This window comes from Nipponia nippon, unplaced genomic scaffold (assembly GCF_047370975.1).
Source record: "Nipponia nippon isolate SJK-2023a ecotype South Korea unplaced genomic scaffold, ASM4737097v1 scaffold_39, whole genome shotgun sequence".
NCBI lineage: Eukaryota > Metazoa > Chordata > Aves > Pelecaniformes > Threskiornithidae > Nipponia > Nipponia nippon.
The window spans coordinates 551,216-578,565 of NW_028262357.1; the positions used below are offsets into that span (position 1 = coordinate 551,216).

The 27,350-nt window shown below is 35.2% G+C and overlaps 1 protein-coding gene across 1 annotated transcript in view; it reads right to left on the minus strand.

The window, feature by feature from the left end:
- The window catches only part of SPEF2 (sperm flagellar and cilia associated 2), an 85,704-nt gene that overhangs the window by 45,101 nt on the left and 13,253 nt on the right, over window positions 1-27,350 (minus strand). Inside the window, exons 7-21 of the mRNA XM_087773302.1 lie at window positions 26,395-26,611; window positions 20,883-21,071; window positions 19,512-19,699; window positions 17,620-17,788; window positions 13,830-14,049; window positions 13,238-13,368; window positions 12,941-13,019; window positions 10,208-10,281; window positions 9,285-9,388; window positions 8,168-8,415; window positions 6,319-6,427; window positions 5,347-5,504; window positions 3,003-3,145; window positions 1,390-1,517; window positions 1,148-1,286 (exon numbers count right to left, since the gene is read on the minus strand). Coding sequence (XP_087629428.1) covers window positions 1,148-1,286; window positions 1,390-1,517; window positions 3,003-3,145; window positions 5,347-5,504; window positions 6,319-6,427; window positions 8,168-8,415; window positions 9,285-9,388; window positions 10,208-10,281; window positions 12,941-13,019; window positions 13,238-13,368; window positions 13,830-14,049; window positions 17,620-17,788; window positions 19,512-19,699; window positions 20,883-21,071; window positions 26,395-26,611 — 2,296 coding nt within the window. The remainder of the gene's footprint in view (window positions 1-1,147; window positions 1,287-1,389; window positions 1,518-3,002; window positions 3,146-5,346; window positions 5,505-6,318; window positions 6,428-8,167; window positions 8,416-9,284; window positions 9,389-10,207; window positions 10,282-12,940; window positions 13,020-13,237; window positions 13,369-13,829; window positions 14,050-17,619; window positions 17,789-19,511; window positions 19,700-20,882; window positions 21,072-26,394; window positions 26,612-27,350) is intronic.

The window sequence follows — 27,350 nt, forward strand, 5'->3', positions numbered from 1 at the left end:
GAATTCTCACATTCAGGGCTTAAAAGCGTAGAGGAAGTGCCATCTTCGCATTCATGAACAGGTTTGGGATCCACAGGGACTAGAATGGGTCATTTAGAAACAGAAATTCTGGAAATCAAATATTTACTCCAAACTACCTCACTTACTGTTCTTAGCCTTATCACTGTATCTGAGTCTCACTGCATCATATGGGACTATCACCTCCTCTTAACCTAGTTTGAAATGGACAATGTCAAACATGGATTTCTGTTAGGAGAGAAAGGCCAAATATTTTAAATTTTAGCTTTCTAAAATACAGGACAGAATGATTCCAGTCTTTTTATAATTCCACTGAGAAGAAATTAGGAAAATGGATGATGATTTTTAAGTCCTCTACTTCATTCTATTGAAATAATGCTATAGAAAAGGATGTCCAACGCTTTTTCCATCTCAGAGAATTCATCCATGATTCCACCAATGTTCCCTTCAACTAACAATGTTGTCTTCAACCAGCAATGTTGCCAGGGTCTTTTCCAACCTTCATGATTCTATGATTCTGTGATTCTATTTCTTCTCCCCTTTTCTCGGAGCATTTCCTGATATGGTTTAAACTAAAAATCATGTCTGTTCTGAAATGGGAATCTGATAAATTCAAAGTCAGCTCTATTTGCTGCCTATGTTTAATCTGCGTCTGAACTTGTTAGGACCCTTACTCTGTTGGATTTTTGTGAAGAAAAACTCTCAGTACATGTATGACCTAGCAAAGATCTACCTGAGTCAAAACATTTCAAAGAAATTCTCTGTACTTTGTATGAATCAGTTTTAGAAAACACATATTATCATATGTCATTTATGAAAAAAAAAAAAGACTGCCAAGATTTGTCAGAATGTGACAGAAATGTCCAAACTTGTGAGTAAAATCTCTGAAAACCATAAAACGTAAAGAAAAAGAGAGAAATATTTATTTTACAATGTGTCAGAATACCACAACATAACATAAAAAAAAGAAGGAAGAAAGAACACCTTACATACAAGAGGAAGTGAAATATTTTAAGAGGAGTGGTAAAAAGGAAAAAAATGTAAACAATAATATCATTCAGGTTACATCGAGCTTGTATACAGTGAAATAATACTTTAGGGTCTATTATAAATTTTGCCATTTACTTACAGTAACTCTCTGGTGTAGTTCTGCTTTTGTTTCCTCATCTTCTCGCAGGTCATCAGCAACTGAATTAAAATCTGATTGCCACTTTGATACAAACTCCTGCTTAAGATCTGGACACTTCAAATAATCTTGGAATTTTTTTCTGTAAATTATGGTAAAAATAATTTTGGTGTTAAAAGACATCTAGAATGCCACAGGGAAAATACAAAATACTATTAATGTAATAAGCTACTGTTTCTACTCACCTAACATCTGCTATGTAATAAATCATAGAGTGCTGTTCATCCCTTAGACATCTAAGTATAGTTTTGATGGTATTTATATATGCATTTTCTACCATTTCCCAGTAAGGTACTAGAAAACCAGGTATCTCCTGTAAATTTTTTAAAAACATCAAAATTAATTGATATATTTCTTGTAACCCATTTAGCTGTATCATTAGCAAATATAAGAAAGATTATTTCATTAAATATTAGTAGTGGTTTTTTTCACTATGTATTTCTTTTATTTACAACTATTTACAACTGTTTATAGACACCGTACCAACATACAGTTTATCCTGTGCATTTCTTTGGAAAAAAGTGGCAGTATTCAAAACGAATGGGAAATTGCAGCAGAATACTCCAGTATCTGTGGTTTACTCACAAACTAAGTGAAGATACTAAGGGAATAGTTAAGTACCAAAATTTGGTGGTACACAACTGTTCAAGTTGGTAAGAACCTAAGCTGACTGTCTAGTGTTGCAAAAGTGACATTTCACTGACTGACTGTAATGAAACGCAAAATAACACCCATGGCCAGAGGAAACCCAGCATATATGAGCTAATTGCAGTCATGAAGGCAAAACTGGTAAACATAAGGAAAGGAATTACAGAACAAAATACCAAGCATCATTATGCACCCTTCAAATCTACATCTCAAATACTGCATGCAGTCCTAGTTCCCCATTTCAAAAAATTTACAGTAGAACCAGAACAGACAGACTGAAGGGCAAGAATTATGGTTGAACATATGAACTGTTCCACAAGAGGAGAGTTAAACAGATTATGACTGGATTGAAGAAGCAAAGAAACATTGAGCAAAATGAAGATGTAATAGATGCCTGTCACATCTTAAATACTTTCAGAGGGTGATTATAGAATTATTAGTCATTGTATCTCACAATACAAGAACTAGGGTCATCAAATGACCCAAGCAAACAACAGGTTTAAAGCAGAGATAGAAATATTTTTTCAGAATGAGGATAATTATACAGGCTTTATCATGGAGACAAAAAAGTAAATTGCTTCAAAAAAAGCAACTAGACATAATCACAGAAGTCTATTGAGAGCTAATACAAACACAAAGATCCAGATATAAAGTCATCTCAGGAAACCTCTAAATTTCAGATTATTGGAAACTAGGAAGAAGTCCTCGGGGAAAACATGTTAGAAAAAAGTACCCTAGGAGAAAGATCAGTGCACACTCTCCCAATGCTTACATTCTTTCTATGAGATCCACAACTGGCCCTTGTCAGAGACAGGAAACTGACCTAGTAAGTCTATGCTAGTATTTCATAATATGAAAAAGTAGTATTATTTTGGCATCCATGTGCTATTCTTCATCATCATTGTTAAGAATTCAGAAAAAAAACCCAACGATCAAAATTTTAAAGTGTGTTTCCTTATTTTACATATTTTAGTAGCAACTGTTATTTGTATTTTTAGATATTTATAATACAGTACTAGTGTACCTTTCATTGAAAAATATTGAAGAAAACAACATTCAATGAGACAAAAGGTTTAGGTAGAATATGCATAAAATACTGAGAAAAATATATACTTTTATATCCAAGACCTTTAATCATCAATGAATGTACCTTCGGAAGTGGTTCATCTACATAAATCCATTCATCTGATCCTGGTTCAATTGGTAGTGGTGGTGCCACAGGAATGGGAGGAGGCAGCTCTTGATGTGTAACCGGTAAAAGCTTTTTTCCTGGTGATATTTCTTGAGCAGACTCTTATATATGTATGTACAATAAACAGAATTAGACATCTATTCTATTCTGACAAGTTCAAAATAATGGAACAGATTCAATATTTCATTACTTAGGTGTTGTTCATCAAAAAATACACTAATCACATCGGTAATGCCATAGTTAGAAAATCACTCTCCAGTTAAGCTTATATTTTGCAGGACTGATACTTTTCTAAAATCATCACTGTGAGAGAAACGGGAAGATAATGAATTAGTACGTATGCATATGAAACAAATTCTTTACCAGGTAAACCAAGGCCAGTGGTGTTGATACAATTTGTAGATTCTTTATAACTATCATGATTTCAAGGATTCCCTGCTTAATTAAAGAACAGTTCTAAACACTTAATAGCTTCCATGCTAGACTTGGGAAAGAGTGAATCAAGAAAAACAAACATTGAAGAAGAAATAAAGGCACAGATTGAGCTAAATCTGGTCTAATATGGAAAATACACTTTACTCTGAGGAGAACCTGAGAAGTCTGAAAGATGATGGATGGAAAAAAAGAAAGAGACAAAAAAGATCACGTGGAAGAGAAACAAACAAGTGAAAAACTAACCCTGCTAACCTATTGTATAGCAAAATAATACTGAACGTAGTTAGCAACTTCAGAGCGTGATTCAACCCTAGGATCTGAACTGACCTTTGGAAAGATATCAGCATTTCCTCAGTTACCATAGAAGGATCCTACAACAACTAGATTTTTAAGTTAACATTAATTAACTGCTCAGAATCATGTGCATGACTTCTGGCCAGTTTTGCTATGGATTTGAAAATATTCAAAGAAAATAAATAGACTTGCATTAAACCACTGTTGTAACAGTCTTGTCTTTTTGTTTGAAAGGAGCTTATCATTTAAAGACTGGATGTGTTTTCTTTTACTCTAAGTGTGACAAATCTACCTCTGAAAAATGCAGTCTTGCTGAGTGCTTCAATAGAAAAATTGCTGTCATTCTCCTGATTTAAGTTTATAAAAAGAACAAAACTGTCGACCACATAAAATATTTCAACTACTTCAGCTTCTGCTAAATATTTTGAGAACTAATCTCTGGATTTCACTTTACCATGTCACTCCCAGAATGCTGCTGATGTTTGATTAATTAATATATATACTCATACTTCTGTTCTGCTTATATAAACCTAATAGTGAAGGACAGCTTGGAATCTATCAACATGAATATGAATTAGACATTATTAACTGACCACAGGCATTATTTCTCCATTGGGAGTAAATAGTCCTTACAGGACGTCTACAAGATAGCTGGATTCTAACCAGAAAATCTCAACACCATTTGCATCAATAGGAATTTTGCCGTTGACTCAAGCAGGGCTATGAATTATATCAAGCACATAAAAAAAACCAATTCCAACTAGGTAATTCTTTGAAAATACTCCATCCAGTTTTCTGTCAGGTGTGATATTTCCAAGAATTGTTCATGAACTGGAAACCTTGTGCAGGAGTAGTGGTCTAAACTTTTACTGTTAAAGAGTGCTTTTCAAGCTAATACTTTTTTTTTTTTTTGGTGGTAGAAGACATGTCAAGACTTTCTTGTAATAATTATGAAGAAAAACCCTGGTTATTCAGAAGTCTACTAATCCTGGTTTACTTGATGCATCTTTTCCCCTGGAGACTTCATCTTTTTTCCTTTTTTATTTTTAAATGATTTTTTCTCTCTGAGTGATTAAGAGGAAAAATGGAATAAAGATGCACCAAAACACACATCAAGAACACTCCAAGTTATCCATGTTTTTAAGCTGCTGCTGATAAATTAATATATGTTGATAACGGCAAGTTAGTCCTTCTTATACCATTATGCTACCCCATATGGTGAAGATGCTAGGTGTAATATTTAAACCAGGAAGAAAGGACTGAATTTACTAATACTTTACTTCATGGAATTTAAATAAATCCAATTGAAACTTTCTTTTAAATATTTTAAAACTTTTTCTCAAATCATCTTTACAATCATGTGAAATTGGTCCATATCCTTTGAAAAGGTAAAAACACAATAGAAAAGTTCAAAGTTCTGGTGTAGTTATCACTAATTCATGCATCCCCAAAGTCTTGCAGGGCCAGTGAAAATGTATGTTTCCATGTAGTTTTATATTTTAATTTTTACTATTAATTATAAAGAACAGTTTTTTCTTACTGGATTGTAAGACGTAAGAACAGGAAAACTTACCTCTATTCTGTTTTTTGGCAATTTCTTCCATTATAATTTCCTTCACTGTTTCACACATGAGACTTTCTTCTGTCTCTGCATTGACTTTCACTAGAATATTTTGATGGACTGAAAACCATTTCTCTAATTTTGGCCATGTGTCTAGAAAGCTTGAAATTCTACAAAAATCATATTAATGTATAATATTAAAATCTAACTAATGGAAAGTAAAACATTTCCCCAAAGTAATAAACAAATGAAAAAGCAGACCATCTAATTTAATACTAAAAAAAATCCAGGCAATATTTTTTGCAAAATATTACTCCATCCACATCAACCCCTTCATTTTCAACATAGGAAAATTTTCAAAATCCTACTGTTAATTAGTCTTATATATTTCTTACTCTTTCTTGTCAGAAGTTAAACCTATTTTCTTATATCACAACTAAAACAATAATAATCAATAATATAATAGTCTGGAATAGTTAATAGTATCAAATATTTAGAAACAAAACTTGTTCTTGATTTCGCTCTTTACATAAAGTTAAGCACCTAATGACTCAGTAAAAAATACAAAACTAATTGTTCTTTATAAATATAAAAGTGGAAGATACCATTTTAGAAAAATCTGTAACTCAAATCAAGTGCATTTCACTGCGGTCATATGTTGTATGACATACCTCAGGTATATGTATGCATAGATACATATATATACCTATATACATACATACGGTTCATGCAATATATACCTGAAAAAAAAAATTCTTGAAAGAATACCTTGGAAAAGCAAAACACATGAATTCTTGTCTTCTAGGATTACTTATATTGTGCCAAAAATGAAAAGTACTCTTTAGGCTCCACGTTGGAGAAACTCCTAAGTAAATTCTTAACATTAGGCATGTCAGTACTATCATGGATCACATATGAGACTCAGGTTAATTACATGCCTAAACATCTGGCTGAAGGAACTTTTTTGTACTTCATATAACATACCTATGTAGCACCTGGTCCCTGGCTAAATCAATCTTCTCTTCTAGGATTTCAACATCTGAATTTTGATTGTTGCTCTCCTGTTCAGTTTGAGATGACTTTGATTTATCTGCTGTGTGGAAAACAACATATATGAGCATATATTGAAAAAGGCAATTATGCAGGTAGTTATTCGCCTGAAGTCAGATAATTATTAAAAGAAAAATTTCAGTGTTCCTCAATCTTACATTTCTTCATTTTAAAATTGGGTACCAAACTTCCTAAAAGAAATTAGAAGTCAGAGAGAACCATAGAAATAGAAACTTAAGCTGGAAAGGACCTGAAGACAGTATCTTGCCTCTTCCTCTGTTTAAATGCATAGCCAGTTATAGCAATAGCATTTCCTGATGGATGCTTTGCAGTCATAGAAATCTCCAGTTGCAGAGAGGGAGCATTCCTGTGGGTAGACTATTTCAGGCTTATCTGTTCAAACAGTTAGAAGGTATTTTCCCAGTCTAATCTGAATCTTCCCTGAAGTAACTACTCCTTTTCACAACAATAGGCAGATATTCCCCTGCATCGGAAGACAAGGTATTCTCTCTCTCTGAGTCTTCTCTAAATTAAAATAAAACTTAATTGATCAGAAATAAGCCATTTTAAATAGACTTCTAATTTTTTATTGTTCTTTTGACTCTTTCTATCATCACATTACATCTCATGAAATAAATTCTGTTTGGATTTCTGAGATTATATCACGTATTATCATATTTTCAAAGTGTTTTGGCATCACAAGGTCTTTAACAAGAATTTCAAATGTCTATACATTTATATTCACCGCATTGTTAGCAGAACCTCTAATGATTTTGCCTCATCCTCACTCCTACCTATACAAAAAAGCTAAAGGTGAATGGTGCTTTAATTCAAGCCGTGTGCCATATAAGTGTTGCAGTGAAAACAATGAAGAGGAATCTCCTTATAATTTGGATAATATGGGACATATTCATGAAAAGAACTTATATTTTGCCAAGGTGAGTAAGAGCAATTAAAAATGTGTGGTCTGGAAGTGAAACAGCCCTCAAAAAGCCTTTGATGCCTTTGCCTTTTTTCCCCAAACCTGACAATTTCTTGTTCACTGACTAACTGAAGACAAGACAAAGGCAGTAATCAATAGGGAATGAATGTTGGCACATCCCTTTGTTTATCATTTCCTCCATCCTTTTCCAAATGTGTCTTCTGGAGAAAAGAACTATTTACACATACTCATTTGTAATGAGGCATACTTCTGCATCTCTTGTAACTTGTGTTTTTTCCAGCTGCTGTTTTATGTGATATCTAGTACCGGCCACCGTGCTATCTCAGCTCCAGAATTCAGTACAAATACAAACAAGCATATACACATGTACACTTCTGATCTGCCTTTGACTGAAGGAAATAAAAGTATTTGAAATAATCTGGAAGCATTCAAGTTGATAATGCACAATTAATAAAAGTGATACTGTGAGATGCAGAGAAATTGTGCAGTAATGCTATTTTGCTCCAATAAATATAACTTACAGGTATACCTGGTAAATAATGTTTGGGATTAATGTTTTACTTATACCTAGTCACATACTTTTAGACAGCTAAAGTTAAAAGGGGCCTTACAAATGGAGAAGAAAGCTGTCAAGAAATCTAAACAATCCCTAATTTCATGATTGTCAGAGGAAAATATACATATTATATAATTCATTATTTTTAATTAAAATATGCAACTTGCTATTATGTTGGAAAGTACTCACAATTTAGTAATTTCAGTATTATAACAATCTTTACATTCCCCATACATCAGAATCTGCTTGTTATTTTGCTTTGTTTAAAGTAGTTGGAAACTTACACTTCAAGTTCGCCACACGTTTCAGTACCACAGTGTCTGAAATATCCAATAATACAGAAACATCAAATGCAGGTGAGGTAACAGGAGGCTTGTTAGGGGCTCTGGGATCTGTAACAAGTAAGAGCTTTCCAGAATCTTCATCTTTCGCTTCCTGATCAATCCCTGTATAGGCTTTTTCAAATAGCTTTGCCTGATTAATTGTCATTGGAAACCCATCCACAATCCACCCCTTCTCTCGTGGTGTTTGGCTAAAAGTAAATGGAGAACCAGAATTATACAGTGAATTGATAGCATAATCATGACACCTAAAGAAGAGTTTGCCCTAGCAGTCTTTCATTCTGAATTCAGTATATGAAATATCCTGATGAATACAGAATATGACAGACATAATTAAAACTTAAACTGTAAAGAAATAGATTTTAAATCAGAAAAATAACATGAAGACTAACTAAAAGTGAAAAAAGCAAAAACAAAACAATTTTTGCTGTCTTGATAAATAGTTTTCAAAAACACTCTCTATACAGACTCTGATCAGAGGTGTAATTTCACTATTTTCTCTGAAAACTATTTTTGTACTGAAGTAACAAGTAGCAAAATCTGTTTTATGACTTAAAAATATACTAATGGGAGTAATATAACTTCAGTGATATTCATGTGGGAACTTAAGTGCTGATTGCACATCAGGGTAGTTGAGACAATTTTCTTTCAAACATGAATAGACAAAAATAAGTCACCTAACTGCTGAAGTACGAATGCTTGAATTATGCATGTCACAAAATTTAAAAGGAAAAATACCAGCACATGCTGAATAGCTTCCAACTAATAAACAAAATAGAGACATTAGCTTATTTAATGACTATGTGATAGTCATGTATATTTTTACTTACCTTCAATAGTGTATAATAATGTCTGCAAATTTAGAGCTAGACTCTACTGCTAGCATTCTACTGCTAGCATAAAATGAGCATTACCTAACTTCACTAATTAGCTTCACTTTCCAAGTAGAAGACTCCAGTGTTCAAAAAATACCTTAATAAAGAGAAATGGCTGATTCTGGACTACAAGCTGGATAATTACGTTCCAAATAACTGAGAAAAAAAGCTATACAATTTCATACTTAATGGCTTCCAATAGGATGTCAATTAGTAATTCATCGGGAATACTTTTTCCTTTCTTCAACAATTTCTGTGATGCGGCACCAAGCTGGGCACGTACAGATAGCTGTGGAAGAGTGCAGAGTAAGACTAATATGCTCAGAATGTTCACAACACTCATGGTTAAAAAGAGTATGATTCTACTTTATATATTATATATTTATTTATTTAAATTTAATTTTTATTGTGTTATTTATTTATATTTAATATTTAGTTTTATCTATTAAGGAGAAAGAGTTTCAACTGATGTAAAACAGGCCTAATTTACTTGTAATGTTCAACTGATTTCCATCATTACACCAATGAAAATGCCAGACAGAAACAGGGTTGAGAAACAAAGGATATGAAGGCCAAGAAATAAAAAATTAAGTGCCCTGGTTCTAAGCTTATTCTGATTTTCACTACCATAAATAGACTGACAGTTTCCTACAGCAGGATTTAACTTCATTAGTTCTACAGGGATTCTTTTATATCTTAGCTTTTGAAGTATTTTCCAGTGAGCAATAAAGTAAAAGAGAACATTGTAGAATTAAGTATTTTTGAACATAAGGAGAAGAAACCTCGTTATGGGATGAACGATCTACTTGGCAGCAGCAAGATCAGGAATATATTTTTGCTAACTCAGAAATGACATAAAAAGTACCATATCTTACGTAAATGTGAGATTTAACAGAAAGATCTAGAACTTTAACAGTATGTACAACTCTAACCAACATACACAGGAGTAGATTTTCATACTAAACTCTTTTCATATTTCATACAGAAAACACTTGCAGTGAGGTCAAAAAATTAATTCAGAATGATGAAAGGGTGATACCAGTTAAGTAATTTAATAATTTTAATGAATGCATCTTTATAAAGTAGAAGCTAAAATTGGATTACAAACCTTGGATAGTCCATCCTGACTGCTCTCTGATTTAAATTCTTGCCCAGATGGATCCTTTTTGACAGGACAATTGCCTAAAATAGGTACATGATAAAGTTTGACAATTCTATTACTACAATATTTGTTACTATAGACAAATAACACAGAAGTATATGCCTCATTTATTGTTCTTTGAACAAATCAATACAGAAGTTATATACAATTGTTAGAGTCATAGGATCATTGATTAATTCAGGTTGGAAGCGGCTCCTGGAGGTCACCTAGTTCAAGTTCAACCTTCTGCTCAAAGGGGCAACAGTTAAAAGCTCAGACCAGGTTGCTCAGTTATTTACCCAGTGCGATCTTGAAAACCTCCAAGGATGGAGACTACACAACCTCTCCAGGCAATTTGTTTCAACACTTGATGGTTCTCATAGGGAAAAGGCCTTGTCGTATGCCTAGTCAGATGGGCAACAAGAAGGGTTTTTACAGGTATCTCCCCAACAAAAGAAAACCTAGGGAAAATGTCGGCCTGCTGAAACAGACATGCAAAAGACTAAGGTATCGCAAGCCCCTTGAGACTAGCAGGAAAGTCTGCAGCAAGAAAGATGTACCCTTGGTGGAGGAAGATCAGCTTAAGGAACATTTAAATAAACCACAAATACACAAGTCCATGGGACCTGATGGCATATACCCACACATGCTGAGGGATCTGGCCAAGGTCATTGCTAGGCCACTCTCAATAATCTTTAAAACGTCCTGGTGACTGGGGGAGATTCCTAGGACTAGAAGAATGCAACTGCCACCCTTCTTTTCAAGGAAAGCAAGAAGGGGGACTTGGGGATGTACAAGCCAGTCAGCTTCACCTCAGTCTCTAGGATCCGATGGAGCAAATAAGCATGGAAACCATTTCCAAGTATGTTAAGGACAAGAAGATGAGTGGGAGTTGTCAGCATGGCTTTACGAAGGGGAAATGGTGCACGACTAACCTGACAACCCTCTACAATGAGGGGGCAGGCTCAGTGGTTGAGAGAAGATCACCATGTGCTGTTTACGTTGACTTTTGACGCTGTCTTCCTTAACATTCTCGTGGACAAACGGATGAAGTAGGGACTAGGTGAGTGGACAGTGAGGTGGACTGACAACTGGCTGAACTGCCAGGCTCAAGGGGTTGTGATCAGCAGTGTGAAGTGCAGCTGACAGTCAGTGATTAGTGGCGTAGCCCAAGCGCTGATTCTGAGACCAATACTGCTTAACATCTGCATTAACGACCTGGCTGATGGGACAGAGTGCACCCTCAGCAAGTTTGCAGATGATACAAAACTGGAAGGAGTGGTTGGTACACCAGATGGTTGTGCTGCCCTTCAGAGGAACCTTGATGGGCTGGAGAAGAGGGCTGGGAGGAATCTCATGAAGTTCAGCAAAGGGAAAGGCTTCTGGTGAGGAAAACCCCATGCCTTCAGTACCAGCTGGGGGCCAACTGTCCTGAAAGCAGCTTTGCAGAGAAGGGCCTGGAGGCCCTGGGGGAGAACAAGTTGACCATGAGCCAGCGATGTGCCCTTGCAGCAAAGACATCCTGGACCACATTAAGAAGATATGGCACAGGTGAGACCACATCTGGAGTGCTGTGTCCAGTTTGGGACTCCCCAGTGCAAGAAAGACATGGATGTATTGGAGCAGGTCGAGAGAAAGGCCCAGACGATTACTAAGGTCTGGGAGTATCTGGCATACGAGGAGGGGCTGAGAGCTGGGACTGTTCACCCTGGAGAAGAGAAGGCCTGAGGGGAATCTTATCAATGTGTAGAAATATCTGGGGTGGGGAAGAGAGTAAAGAAAACGGAGACACACTCTTCTTAGTGGTGCCAAGTAAAATGCCAAAAGGCAGCAGACACAAACTGAAACACAGGAAATTCCATTTAAACATAAAAATATTAACTGTAAGTGTGATAAAATATTGGAAGATGTTGCTCAGTGAGGTTGTGGCATCTTCATCCTTGAAGATGTTCAGCATCCAACTAACAGACTCCTGAACAACCTGTGGTAGTGACCCTGCTTTGAGGAGGAGGAGTGGACTAGATGATCTCCAGAGGTCCCTTCCACCCTCAATCATTCTGTGATTCTGAATTTAGGTGGCTGAGCCCAGTGTCAGTTCCTTTGTTGACAAGATCTGTTGTAAAGAAAGGTAAAGTGAGGGAAGATGAGGGCTTGCCCTTCCTTCCTTTTGAAGCTGCTTTTAAGCTGAAGCTCTCATCCTGGACCCTGCCTGTGGTACATTACCGCTGTGTAGCAGCCATGTCTGCACCCTGTATCCTGTCTCCTTGATTCTGACCCTAATCCACACCTTCTGACTTGAGTTCCTGGCTTGACCTCAGACTTGCTTCATTGGCAGAATTGCTGGGTCATCACCAGACTGAGGCGCATGCTGATCAATATCTCTGGACCTGATAGTGTCCCTGGCTTCAGTCGATACCCTCACTCTTCCTTGGTTAATGTTGGCACTTCCTGCTTTGCTATTGCCCTCGCCACCTAGCTCACCTTCCTTCATGGAGCAGCCTGCACATGCTGCTCCCAGACACTAGGAATTTGTGGAAACAGGAAATTCATAATGGAAACTACTGTGAAAGCTCAGATGTCATGGATAGTACCTCAAATGTACAAGACAAAGGGGAATTGCCATTTAAATCTAATAAGATAAGAATTAAAATTAAATTTTATAAATATATATATACACGTATTAATAAAATGTATACACACCTTTGGTTCCATTGATAGGTGTTTCTGTTTGGAGTTTCTTTAGAACTTTCAGTGGTGATTTTGATAAGTTCTTCCAGACCTTGTACCAATTATGAAAGGAAATGGTTTAGAAAGGAAACTACATATTACAGGAAAAACAAGCCTGTCAATTCAAGCTGACTCTTGAAGTCTTGCAAGTCAAAACTTAGAATTAAGTTTGAAATTGAGCAAAAAATTGAAACAATATAGTTTCTTCCTTATATATTTCATTCTCATCTGCCTGTGGGAGCCAAAACGAAAATTAACAAAAATGTTTACCTTATTTTGTTCTCCAGAACTCTCTGCTTCTTGTGGAATCTCATTGTGTTCACTTTTCATTTCATTTTTAAGAAAAGCTTGGATGGCTTCCTGAACCAGAGTATCAACAGATAGTACCTGAATATTGCAAGCTAATACACAAAAAAATTAGATAACTTTACAGTTTGAGTTGAGCACACATACAGATTATAACTGGCAACTAAATTAATGATTTTGTTTGGGCTTTTGATGTAAGTTGTTACCACTGTCTCTTCTCTGTAACCACTGCACAGTGTGTATCCACTATCACAGAGCTATCTTGCTAGTCTCTTCTATAACAAACATCCCCAGAGAGGTTTGCCAAAAGCATTTTCAAATTCTCAATGCAGAAGTAATACTATATTGACACTATATTCAAGTTCAGGTGTTTTTAATCTTATTTTGGAAGATGATGAATGAATGACTTGCAATCAACCCCTGCAAAATACAGAGGCATCTGAGGTTCAAGGATTAGTAATGCAAGGATTTGCTCAAATGATTTTCATTGTAAGAGTGGGATTTTAATGCAAATAAACATTTTTAAGAATTTTAGGGGAAAAAAAAATATCTCTACCTTTTTCAAGAAACTTCACACAGGTAGTTTTTCCACTAAAAAGTTTTCCCAAAATACATCCCTTGATAGGAAATGGAGGAAATACAGGTGGTGAAGATCTAGGTTTTGGAGGATAGAAAATCTCCATCAGTCTACGAAGCACATGACCCAATATGTTATTATTAAGAGGAGGTTTGTTTTCACTGTTCTCTTCAGTTGGGCACCATTCCCCTGTCATACTCTGTATAAATGACAGATTACCGAATAATTTGTCAATATGCCTTGTCCTTCATCTTTCTAGATATATGTATTTATACACAAAGACAATACATAGAATAACCAAATCTGAATAGTAATAAATAATAAAATATTTTTTAGACTAGACCCTTGTTAAAAGCTATAATTATGTCATAATCATTAAGCATTTATTGATATTCACTAATACGTAGTTGAGAGAGACAAGTACTCCTACAACCATTTTCATAGATTCCTAGGATAATTTTTTTTAATTCCATAAACATGAAAAATGATTTCACCAATACCACAGAATGCATCAGTAGTAGATTTTTGGAACAGAAGCCCAGTATCCTGATATTCAGCATTCTAAAAACTAGGCAGCATTATTGCCCAGTGTCACACATAAATCTTCGAAAATTTTTACGGACAAAGATTTAAAATATATATATTTACCTAACACACATTCAATAGAGAGAAAAAAAAACCCAAAACTAACAACCCAAACCAAACAAACCACTATATAATTTGAACAATTTAACGGAAGGCAATACTGAGTAGAAACTTCCAGTTCATCTACTCTGAGACTGATATAAATTTATCAGTGGTATGACTTACCAGCATACCGCTTAATGAGGTTTTGCTAGTAAAGACACTCTGACTGAAAATCACATTAGAAGAAAGATGAGAATGGGAGGATGTAGTCAAAATAATTGAACACAGAATTGTGCTTTTGCCACTCTAATATATACTCTACGAGTACTGGATCTTCTAACACTAGGAAAGTCCTGATGAGCAGTTTATGCTGTGAGAAGCTAAACGAGAACATTTTAGTATGCAGGATAATACTAGTCCTGTATTAATTATTATTTGGTTGCAGGCTACCAAACAGCTGTTTGGAAGGTATGTGGACTAATAATATTCCCAGTTCGATTCTAGCTTGTCACCTCATTTGGGATGCACAATAAAGGGTTGAGAAGCAAAGTCAAATGTTTCAGCAAGAGAAATTCCAACTAGGAAAAAAAATGAAGGAAAAAAAATGTTCACAGTGAGAGTGGTTAAGCACAGGAACAGGTTGCACAGAGAGTCTGTGGAATCTCTATCCTTGGAAATACTTGAAAGCTGACCAGACAAGGTGCTGAGGAACCTTATCTGACTCAGAAGTTGGCCCTGCTTTGAGCAAAGAGGTTGAGCTAAATGACCTCCATATCCCTTTCAACCTAAACCATTGTATCATTCTATAAATTAAATATTTAATCACCATTAACAGAAGCAACCAGTTTCGAAGTTCTACTGAAAGATAATGTTTTGAATGCATGTTCCAGGTAGAATAATATAGTGCTACAGCATACATTCTGCTAACAGAACTTGATCAGTGTTGACTTTGAACATATGTGCCTTAGATAGAATAACACAATGTAACTTATTATCACTCTAAATGAAAATATCACCTGTTTTTAATCAGTAAAAACAAACAAAAAAATCTTTGAGTTGCACAATATCCCCTAATATATCTCAGAAAATGTACTTCTTAATATGTAATTGAAAACATAAAAACACCAAGTCCTTGTCTTATCTGAACCATTCTTCCTTAAACATATAAATAGAGATGGATCAGTTGCTTTAAATTCTATCACACCTGTAAGAAAAACGAATTCCAAATGCACTGGGCTCCCCATTCGAAGTACTCACTTTTCAGACTTCTTGCCCTTTTAACCAGAAGATTGCTAGACTGTACCTGTGTGAGCTAAAGTAGCTTACCTGTCAGAAACAAGTTTTCAGGTATCCAGGTGAGAGTTGTATAACTCCTTGTCAACACTATCAATCAAAACTGGAAATTATTTGATATTTTGAGCAGTGCCTACTGTTATGCTTGTTTTGAGTGATTCCATTAATTTATTAAATGATTAGCCACAATTGATGATGTGGTAGTTTCCACATATTTTCAAGCTCAATCTAATGTGGAATGTGCAACAGACTGATAACACTGTATTTTGTTCTTGTGTTTTATCAAATATATTTGACACTTTTAGTCAGTATTCCTAATGTAAACTTAGTACTCTCGAAAGATGCCAAATTTCCTGTGCTGGGTTTTTTTCTCAGGGGTTAAGAAAAACATCATAAACTTTGCCAGAATGCCCTGCCAATACACTTTTCTCTAGAAGTAATACTTTGAAGGTATTAGCTGTTCACTTAGGTTTTTAGAAGACGTAAGTATGAATTGGTGCCAACAATTTTACACGTCATATGATACCAGCTTTTGATGAATACTGATTCAGAAAGGCCTAAGACTAAAAACATCTGGAAAAAATTAATTATGTGAATGTGCATTTGAAACAGACTGGTAGTGAAAAAGAGTCTTTAAATGTGTCACTAAATGTTTGCGACCTTTAGTGCCAGTGCCCTTACATCTAGAGAAGACGATTGAGACTTTGTAATATAAACAACAATAGGAATGAAAAAATTTTTCTTTAGTGTTCCCCACTGTTTCCTGCCTGTCTGTCCTGTCTGTCCTCCCTGTTGGTCTTGTATACATGACTGTTCTCACTTGAAGAGAGTGATCATGAAATTCATTATATGAGTTGATATGGTCTGAACAAGGACCTTATAAAATAGAAAAATCAGAAAAACATATGTGAAGACTGAAACGAAAGTAAATTGAGCTGTCAGGCATTCATCAGAGAAACGTGTAACAAACATTTATACTCTTTGCAAAAGAAAATGTACCAATTTGTTCAGGATGTGGATAAAAGCACATATATATTGTAGTTATAATATCCCAACAAGTCAAAGACAGGTTATTTGCCTTGATTTTGCAATATTCTAGTTAAACAGATTATTTGAAAAGACTAAATATGTAGTGGGATTTTTTTTTCAAAGAAAAGCATCATTAATGCAATTTAGAAAAAATTGTACAATACATTTCAACAGAGAAACATTCATCCTTCATCCTTCACTCGTGAAATTACATTAATGTATTGTAAAGTTGAAGAAAAGTTTTAAGGCACCTTGAAAAATAGTTACTTGTATTCTGACAGGAGGTTAAAAATGTTAGCCATTTTTAATAATTTTCACAAAATGTTATCATCTTCAAATAAATGGATCACTCAAACCAATAAATCTTATTAGAAAGCTTTCACTCAAAATTGCGGAAATTAACACTATCAGGTTTTGTAACAGATACAGTATTTCATTTTACTTGCTTTTGCCGGCTACTTTCTGTTGCATTTTCAAAAGTGGTAGCATTAACCAGACTTTCAAATTCCAATTAGCTAAAAATTAATTGCATTGCAATTAACATGTTGGCCCTACAAACTCAAGAGAGAAATATAATCAATGTTATATACAAGAATGAAATTATAACAGCATTTTAAAATTGTACTAGTTCTCCAGTGCTACTAACATAAAATATAGCCATACATTTCATATAGAACCTCAGGCAATGAAAAGAAAATGCATGTCAGAATCTGATATCAGAAACTAGTAAAAGAACAAAATGAAACACCATGACAAAATGTTTATGATTATAAAAAATCAGGTATATTATCTTCCATTATGTCTTATCAGTTTGATGTACCTTGTATTCACCATAATCTTTTTCATCTAACAGATTCATTTTATTCAGCTCTACAAGTTGTTCTGGGCTTGGTTCATTTGGCAAAGGTTGAATTGAGGCTTGTTCATACATTGGTTTTCCACTAAAAAAAAATTCCTTCCAATCAAGCACCAGTTTTAATGGAATTCTGCTGCAAAAGAAAAAAAGAAAAAGAATTAGTTCCAAAACAAAAATTAAAGGGGTTAGATACTTGAGAACAGTGGACCCAAATTTAGAAGAATCACAATCATGAAAAAAGCATAGCTAAACTAGATATAGTTTACAATGCTTTCTATAATTATTACAGCTTTTTATAACAGCTTCGTTACTTATATGACAGCTGTAGGCACTTGCAGGCTTCAGTATTTTCACAAATGTGTCATCATGCAGTATTTGGCAGGCAGAGCTGTGTAGTAACAGTTTTGCTATAGCTATTTTTCCCTGCTCCAAAATATTTTTCCTTTTTGTGAGGTAAAGCCTCCTCTCACCAAAAATCTATAGAATTTTTTCCTGGACGCTAGAATTAATTTAGAATTATATGAGTAATTAAACTTTTTTTTTCTTTTAGAAAGGAAAAATATTCATATGAAACAACAAGATAAACTGCATATAGTAGCAAGCTAAATGCAAACAGGATGCTGACATATGTCACATTAGAATGTCTGCTAAATAAACAATATAAATAACAGCTTAAATTTAACAAATGGTCAAATGAAAGTTTCTACTATTTCTTAAGACTACATCAATTTGGATTTTTGGTTTTTTTGGTAATGATTGAAGATAGTTCAGTATTATAGCTTTAAATAAACTCTGCACGTGCTTTTCGAAAATAATTGAATACCTATTGTATGCATCCTGCACAATGAAGTGTACAGAAGGACAGACAAAGCATACCTATAGTGGCAGTAAATGCAGACACAACCTTGATATGCATACTTTGAAAAGGTATTTCAAATATCTGTACATATTGTGCACCACTCAGTACAAGCAAATGTGACACCAGCTTACACTGGAACCATGACTGTGTCAGACAAGAAAATCATCAAATCATCACTAAACCGTGTCTAGGCTGACTATTTTATCATGTCCTTACTGGGCCTAAATTTACATAATTTCCATAAAATGCAATCATATGTGTTTCATATGGTTACAGCTTTATTATTTTAACACACAGTTACACTAAAAGACAATGAAGATTTTGGCATACTTTCTAATTCTGTAAACCTTAATGCATAGTCTGATCACTGAATACTAATGAAAGAACAACAGCAACAATACCCCACTCTGGTTTTGAAACACTCCTACAGCACAGGCACTTGGAGGTTACTGCCTTTTTAGGACCTTCTCAGAAACCCTGTGCAATTAGGGCACGTCAGAAGAGGGAATCACAGCATGTAAGACTTGGAAGATTTTGGACTGAGTTGCTACTCTTAGGACAGTCCAGGCAGGTTGATATATCTTAGGAAATTAATTCTGTTTATATTATACCAAGGAAGTGTTCAGCTAGTGGAGCAATCTAGAATGAGATGAGCACCACTCAGTTTTTAACTTTTAAACTAAGGAATTTGTTCATAAAAAAAGAAATCAGTAGTTCCACAAGCTGTAGAGCTAGTGGATCTTGGTCTCCTAAGGATTCAAGTTAGTTGAGTTTTCAAGAAAGCCAAGGCTTTACCATTAGTTCATCCTGTGTTACACATCAGTGAATCCTCACATGAAAGTAATATCATCATTTTTCCCACACAAACTAATTGGAGCTGTCCTGTAAGGTATCTGAGAATCTACATAAGATGTTATGGTGCTTAAACCAGTCTGAATGATGAAGCCTGACAGCTACCTAACAGCTGTTATTTTTGCCTAACAGCTACCATACTCACTTATTTGTCAGTAGACGATATTCTCCTACTTTTGTTGATAAATCAATGATTTGGTCGATCACTTCCTGACATATAGAATAATGCTTTTTATAACGTGCCTGAGCTCTTTCAATGGCAATTTTCTCATGACGTTCTCTTTCTTTGATAATTTCTTCTTCACATTCAATTTTTTCTTGTTTTGCAAGAGCCTAGAATTTTTTTTTTTAAAGAGTAAATCTGAGATTGCAAAGAAAATGAAAGTGCAGAAATACACAGTCCTGGAAACAAAAAATGAACTTGCTCCTTTAAGTCAAGAAATGAAAACAGCTAGATTCTCACCAGAGTTGGACAGCCAGCAAGCAGATTAACACATGGACAAATCTAAAAATTTTTATTCATTCTATAAATTCCTGTTTGTTTGCTTTCTAACCGCTAAATTTTAATGAAATAAAGGAGAAATATATTACTTTTTTCATGACAAACAGATTAAGAACCTATTCAGTGCTTAGGGGGTGGGGAAACATGAAATGATGTTACCTGCTCTTCCTAACAAACAACTATGCAGATGCATTGGTAAAGACTTAGTTCCACTGAAACCCACAATGGAATACTCATTTAGCATACGTGACAAGTAATTTAACTTACAAGATTCTGATCTGCAAATAATTTGATATTATTGATGCTGTTCTATCTTTGAGAAAGAGTTCTGCTTATGCTAGAAAATTATCAGTACTTCCTGTGATGGTGTGTTCCTTTTGGCTGAAAGCATACTTAAAGAAAAGTTGTAATCAACAGCTATAGCTGCTGATTACCTAGGAGTCCAGCTGTGTTGGAGGATTTGGAGCTGCTAATTGTTTTTGGCAGGAGCAAAATAAGATTTCTACCCTCACATTATGGCCTACTATAAGCGTAGCACTTGGCAATTTGCCACAGGATTATGAGTCTTTTTAATTTATTAATCAACTCCAAGCTCCAACATAGAAACTAGCACTCATGAGTGAAAGTCCTCCAGCATTTGTCAAAAATGGATGTTAACAGATTACATCTAAAGGAAATTAAAAACATGATTTTTGAAACAAGATCTTATGTCATTGTCTTTTGTCATTTTGCCTTTGCAAGATTGTGCCTTTTAAACTCAGCATACAGAGATGTTTTCCTACAAAGTTAAAATTAGTTTGGAAGAAAAGATCAAAATTAGACTTTAAGTTGCTCAGCTTTATCCCTTATTGACTTAGCTGTAACTTTGAACCTAGATAAAAGAATATATTCATCACTAAATCACCCTGTCCCTAGAAAAGTCCTAAATTCTAACAGTTGATAATACAAACGCCATTTTATAATAGGAAGGTACTGTAACAGTCCTGCAGCAATTCAGAGCAAATAATCTTTTACCGCTTCTCTATCAAGAGCTTCCTGGAACTCTTTCAGTCGTCTTTCTTCATATTGTTTTTCCCTGAAAATTCTGTTTTGCCTTAACACCTCTTTTTCATGTCGAACATGCATGAGTTGAACAGCAATCCTCCGCTCCTGCTGAGATTGTCTCATTAGTCTGTAAGTAAGTTGCTCCTCCCGGTAAGCCTCCTAAAAGATAATAGTTTATAAGGTGTGCTTAATACTATTTCATAGACAACTCATCAGTGTCTCATATAAGAAATATAAATGGAGTCATATAACAGCATTTACCTGCTCATTTGATACATAAATCTGGAACAACATACATATCTATCTATGAGTACTATTTTTGTAAACTATATAAGAATTATAGAACTACAGAAGTCTAAATATGTCTTAATTGAGATATTCAGTAAAAATACATTTGTTCAGATTAACTCAATTTTAACTTGGGTATTTCCTATGTGCAAAGAAACTGCAGCATATTTCAAATAATTGCTTCTGTATGTAACGATATACCCCTTCCTCAAATCATTAACTTATCCCTGCTCTTTACCAGTCCCCATTCTCAGCCATACTCTGCTGGATCCTTGATCAGTCTACTCTTCTACAGGTTTGAACTTCTTCCTTCTTTCTTGGGATCTGGGTAATCATCTTCTCCATTCAGGAGACTGGGAATATGAGGAAGCATTCGGAACAGAGGAAAATACAAGATTTCTAGGTAACAGTTTCAGTGTTCTCACTGGGACATTAATAGAATCCCCTACTCAGTACTAGAAGAAAATCATTCTGAACCATTGCTTGAAGCATGGTCGGTGTGCACAGACACTTTGAAGGCTGTGTAGTTACTTTTCAAAGTACTTGTCAAAACATAATAGTATCTTCTCACTACTACACTTCTCTAGGCTGTTCTTGGTATCTAAACTAATGCTTCACCTAACCTAAAGTTTTGCTTCACTACTTTCACAGTCCAGAATTACTTCTGAGTTCTAAGCAAAAGCATCAGCTTGCCTTCCAAGCCCCATTGCCAAATATCACACCTACAGCAGAATTTTAGAGGAAATTTCTGATTTCCTGGACATTTGTTTCAGATGCAGCAAAACTGCTATGAAACGTATTCAGATTTAAGGACCTAAACTGAGAACTGATCTGAAGATTTCAAATTCATTTTCCTAAGAACAGAGGAACAGGTAAAGCCAGTTAGTAGTAGTACGAAAACCGAACCAAAATAAAGTGTCACTTCTATTTTCTTTTAATCTGGTTTATTTTCCATCAGCTGTCTGTGACAGAGAGGGCAGAACACGTTACATAAATTCACCTATAAATGAAAAATCAAACTTCATTACATATCATCATACTATTTATGAAAGAACTCTACAAAGAGGTCTAGATCTGTGCTACACAATGCAACCGGAACATCTGTAATAGATTTCTAACACAACGCTGCAAAACATGGCTATTTTAATTACAATAATAACACGTTTCTAATTAATTTAAATCTTTAATGTTGATGTAAGGAAGAAGCCAATATTTTTCAAACAAAACTTTCTGTATTTTTAAGTTTCTTTCCCTTTACAATTGTTGGGAATAAACCACATTCCAATGGTGACTTGAAAAGACTACACTGATATAAAATTCCTCAACATTTTGCTTATTTTAGCCAAAATGTGAGCTTTGCACTCCCCTTTTCTAGCACTGAATCTCATTACACTGCATGGTAGTTCTAATGGCAAAGATGTGGTCATCTCAGGCTTTAATCCCAGAGTGCTTCACCTTCATGCAATAGTGTCTCTCAAAGCTTATCACAAAATGAGGAACTAATTTTTTGTGTTTTGTTTTGTACTCTATTTGTAGCGTACTGTTTGTACACTATTTTTCTATGCACAGAATTATCATCATGCATGCATGCAACAGAAACGGAAAACAATGCAACAGTAACAACTTTATATTCACTTTATATTTTCATATTCATGCTATTTATCACCTATCGTTCAGGTGATAAAATTTTCCAGTAGCACTGCCTACTGAAGAGTTAATCTGTCTATTTGCCTCTTACATTACAAGTCAAGGCAATAAAAGGAGACATGATGCCCTTTGCTGCTTCAGTTCTATCCACTGCTTCTTTGGACTTAGTACTTCCTTAAGATTTCAAAGAAGAGTAGAGGATGTACAGACTTTGCTTCCTATTACAAGTAAATAACCTTCATTGTTTTCTTTAGTTGAACTGCTTATCCTCAGCCATGGATTAGTACAGCAATAAGTACTCCACCAGAGGAATATGGATCTTTAAATCCTAATTCATAAGGGATTGAAGGAGTGGTGATTTGTCATACTCCAACCATCAACTGCATGGTGCAAATAGTTGGCCCAGTGAGAAATCAAAGAATCTCATCTGGGTGAATGCACTCTTTACAAAGGAAATGGGAAGATGCGCCTTTAGAACACTTCAGAGCAGCCACAAGAGACCTTTTCTTTTTTAAGTAAAGGGTAGAGAACTTCCATATTCCAAGTGATCAAATACTTTGACATGCTGAGTAGGCCTAAAAAGAGCCAGCAGGAAATTTCTGAAGAACAAGAATATATGAAAAGGAAATTAACTCAGAGCTACACAATGGATAAATCAGGATTCAGAACACCAAACTCATAATTTCAAAAAGGGTGCTTACTGAGTAGGGGAGTGAAGCATTGGTAGCTATCTTTCAGACAAACAGGAATGGACAAAGTACTGAAACCTAAGGTTGAAAAGTATTGAAACTTCTGGGCATACTAGGAGACAAAATAAAAATGGTAGTACAATTTTTTGACCTAATATTTTACATCAACTTCTTCACTGAGGACTCTGAAGTGTCTGAAGAAATCATAAATATGGTAAATGGGACATCTTAGTAATAATTTGAAAAATTACTACTGAGAAAGCATAATACACACTTTTTTTCCATTTACCTATTTGAGACAACAGTGGCATCCGGTGGCCAAACCTTAATGTGTTTATGTTTCATGTTGTTCATACATAATTACTATATCACATTTTTCTATTTTTCTATTTCCTTGTTTAATTTACATACAAATGAAACAATTCTGTTCTGTTGTGGAGTCATAAAAGTTATGACCAAAACTTATAGCTTAGCATACATAAATCTATTCAGTTGACAAGCAATAATCTAGTAACAATTAATTTCCCCTCCCATTTCCATCTTCTCAGTTAGTTGCTGATGGTAACTTCTTCCTGATAACTTTTAAATTCAGAGAGATAAAATCTGAACAGACCATTTAAAAATAATGGTACTTAGAACAAATACTTTGTTGAAATGGTGGAGACCAAAGATTCCATTGGGATGAAGCCATGTTACTGTCAAACACTTTCAACTCCTGTGCTCCACATAGAGGAGTGTTAAGTAATTGTAAAGCATTTTTTCTTCCAGGCTCCAACTTGTAGGGTGCCAAAACTCAAAAATTTGAACAAGATTCTTTCAGTAGAGGTTTTTACATGTGGACATGAAACACACTAAAGCACTCTGAAGGGATGAAATTCATTTGACTCTAAATGATCTCCTGACCTGTGTTCAAGTTTTATGCAGCATAGGTAAAAATCTGACCCTAATGTCTACAAGAAAGCTACAATTTCAGTCTGCAAATCCTTCCTGGTACAATGTCTAATGGAGGGAGAAAGTAATTTTCAACTTTGTATATACTTTGTATATTTATATTTTGTATAAATATACTTTGTATATTTATTTATTTATTAAATAAAATATCTCAGTTTGCTTCACAATTCTCTTAAGTCAAGCAACATCTAATTTCTGAAATCTCACAGAGTTCCAACCAGACACCTCTTCTTCTGCTAATTTAGAACCAAATTACCACTAAATAGATTCTCTGATCTGGTCAGACTACTGTTCCAGTCAACTGCTCACTTGTCTTTCCTTCCAGTTCCTGCAGTCTGTGACTTCTATTGTTCCTATATCAACGCTGATTTTTCTTCCTGGGAAGTTAGGAATACTATTGTTATTTTTGCCTTGCTTTGGAGCCTCACTGGAGCCAGTCTCATTGGCAGCACATTGTAACACTTCCTCCATCTCAAACTGACAAGGCTTGTACCAGCTGTCTGACATCCTCAACAGCACTGGCTGGCTTTGCTGGCTTAGAGCTGCTGTTTCACCAAATGCCCCAGTGATTGCTGCTGGCAACATGGCCATCAGCTGATAGCCATGGCTATTGGAACCACTAGTCCAGGCTGCTGGGGTTGTGCTGGGGCTGCAACAGCTGATAGCAGGTAAAGAGCAAGTTTTGGGACTACAGTGATTTCAGACAACTGGGTTGCAAAACTTCTTCATGGCCTACACATATCAACAAGAACATGATATAGAATCGCTGTGAATGAGAGCTCAGAGACAGGATACATGGATAGATGGACTCTTGGTCTAAGCAACTAAATGTGTTTTTCATAGAATATAGGTCTGGGATAGATATTGAGAAGTCACCTAATTTCTAGATGCCTACCCCAACAAATTGAATTTTTTCTTAACAACTCCAAAAACATCTCCAGACATGACATGACAATGCTCTCTCTCTCTATATATATATATATACATATATATATATATTTATGATTTTGTACTTTTCCTTTTCATAGATGCCACACATCTGAAGTGTTATTATTATGCAACAGCACTGGAGACATGCTGGGCTATACTGGGTTCAATACATGTGATCTAAGCTAAGGACTCACAGTGCAATACAAAGAAAAAAGATAACTAGAAATCACAGAAACCCATTAACTTACAAGGTTCTGTTTTGATACAATCATTATGAAAGAGAATCTGTGAAATCAGTAATCTAAGAGCTGCTTTTTGAATGAGGAATGTCTGAGGAGGAATCTGAAAAGCCTTGTGCTTTACGGGACAGGATTCAAACGCAGCAACCTGCAACAACCACTTTTAGACACAACACAGACATACCCCAGAGACACATCTTCTATTCCATAACACATCAAAAATCAAAGCTCTGATCTGCAAAATAAGTGTTCATATCACCCAGCACAACTATTTCAGAATTCATCCAGTCCAGATCAAAAACTTTACATGACACATTTGTAAATACAGGTTTTCAACTAAGGAATGCCATGTTTGTTGTTTTTTAAAAAGTATCTTCTTCAGAACCAGTATACATTTTGATAACTTAAAGTTCAGCTTTGGGGGAGGGAGAAATAGAAGGCAGGTCTTCAACTGATTTTTAGTAATCTTAGCTCTGCTGCCTTCATTTGATCATTTATGATTTATAAGGATGAAGTATGACATAAAGGTGGTGAGAAAGAATGGACAACCTTCCGTATTTTTCAAGGAAAGTCAATGGGTGACATAAAAGTTATTTTCAGAGAGAAGTGTATATACCTCCCTTTATCCCCTCCAAATTTTATTCAACCCTCCAAAAATACTGTTCTTTTATATTTGTAAGCAAATTTTTAGATTACTAATTTTGCATGGGTTATATACTTCAGCATACATTTTCTCACCTCTTCAGCTTCATGTGCTATTAACTGTTCCATTAGCATTTTTCGTCGTCTCTTTTCTCGTTGTTCTCTAGCAAATGTATCTTCCTCCAAACGTTTTTGAATTTTCCTTATATATTCATCATCTGAATAAATATTTAACAGCTCAGTTGCTGTCTGTGCTGTAGTTTCTAGAGTTGTTTCTTGCAACTTCTGTGTTTGCAATGATTCTTGTATATCGCTGATTGAAAAGATTAAAAAGAAAAAGATCTCTGACTTTATAGGAATTATGGTTCTTAGAGGTGTTTTCATACAGATCCCTGTAGAGTTATGGGCAAGTCTGACAAATGCACAACAGCACTCTTTGTGGGCACTGTGCCTACTTCTTGATGCTCTTATGCCCCACAATGACCACTAAGTCCAGAGGATGGCTCCAGCACTGACTTGAGCCAACTGGCAATTAGTTCATTCGCTAATATGAAGCCAAGTTCTGCAGAAACAGGAAATTAGGATGGCTCACAGAATATTAAAGAAAGATGGGCTGCTCTTCAATATATCCATACACTCTGAGTGCAGTTTTGCAGAGTTATTAATCAGAGGTTGTTTACACACAGAAGTATCCACAGCAGTGTGCATGAGTGCCACCTCTTCTAAGTATGGTATACATATCAATAAAGGTGACAGAATGACTATTACTTAAAATTATTCACAAATAAATCAACATCTAGATAAGTCTAACGAGAAAGGTTACCTCTCTCTATTTTCTTTGAAATGTGTTACCATGCATGTACATCCATAACCATTCTCATCTCTGTGCAAGTCTAACTGATCTTACAGACTCAATGACTGAAATGAACAGAGAAGAGATGCACTCTATTGCTGCATATGTGGCAAAAAGGAGAGAAGGAAGCTTGAGCCATCCCTACTACAACTAAAGGTAAGGTAAAAGCACTGTAACAGTGCTGGAGCTGGAATGTTTG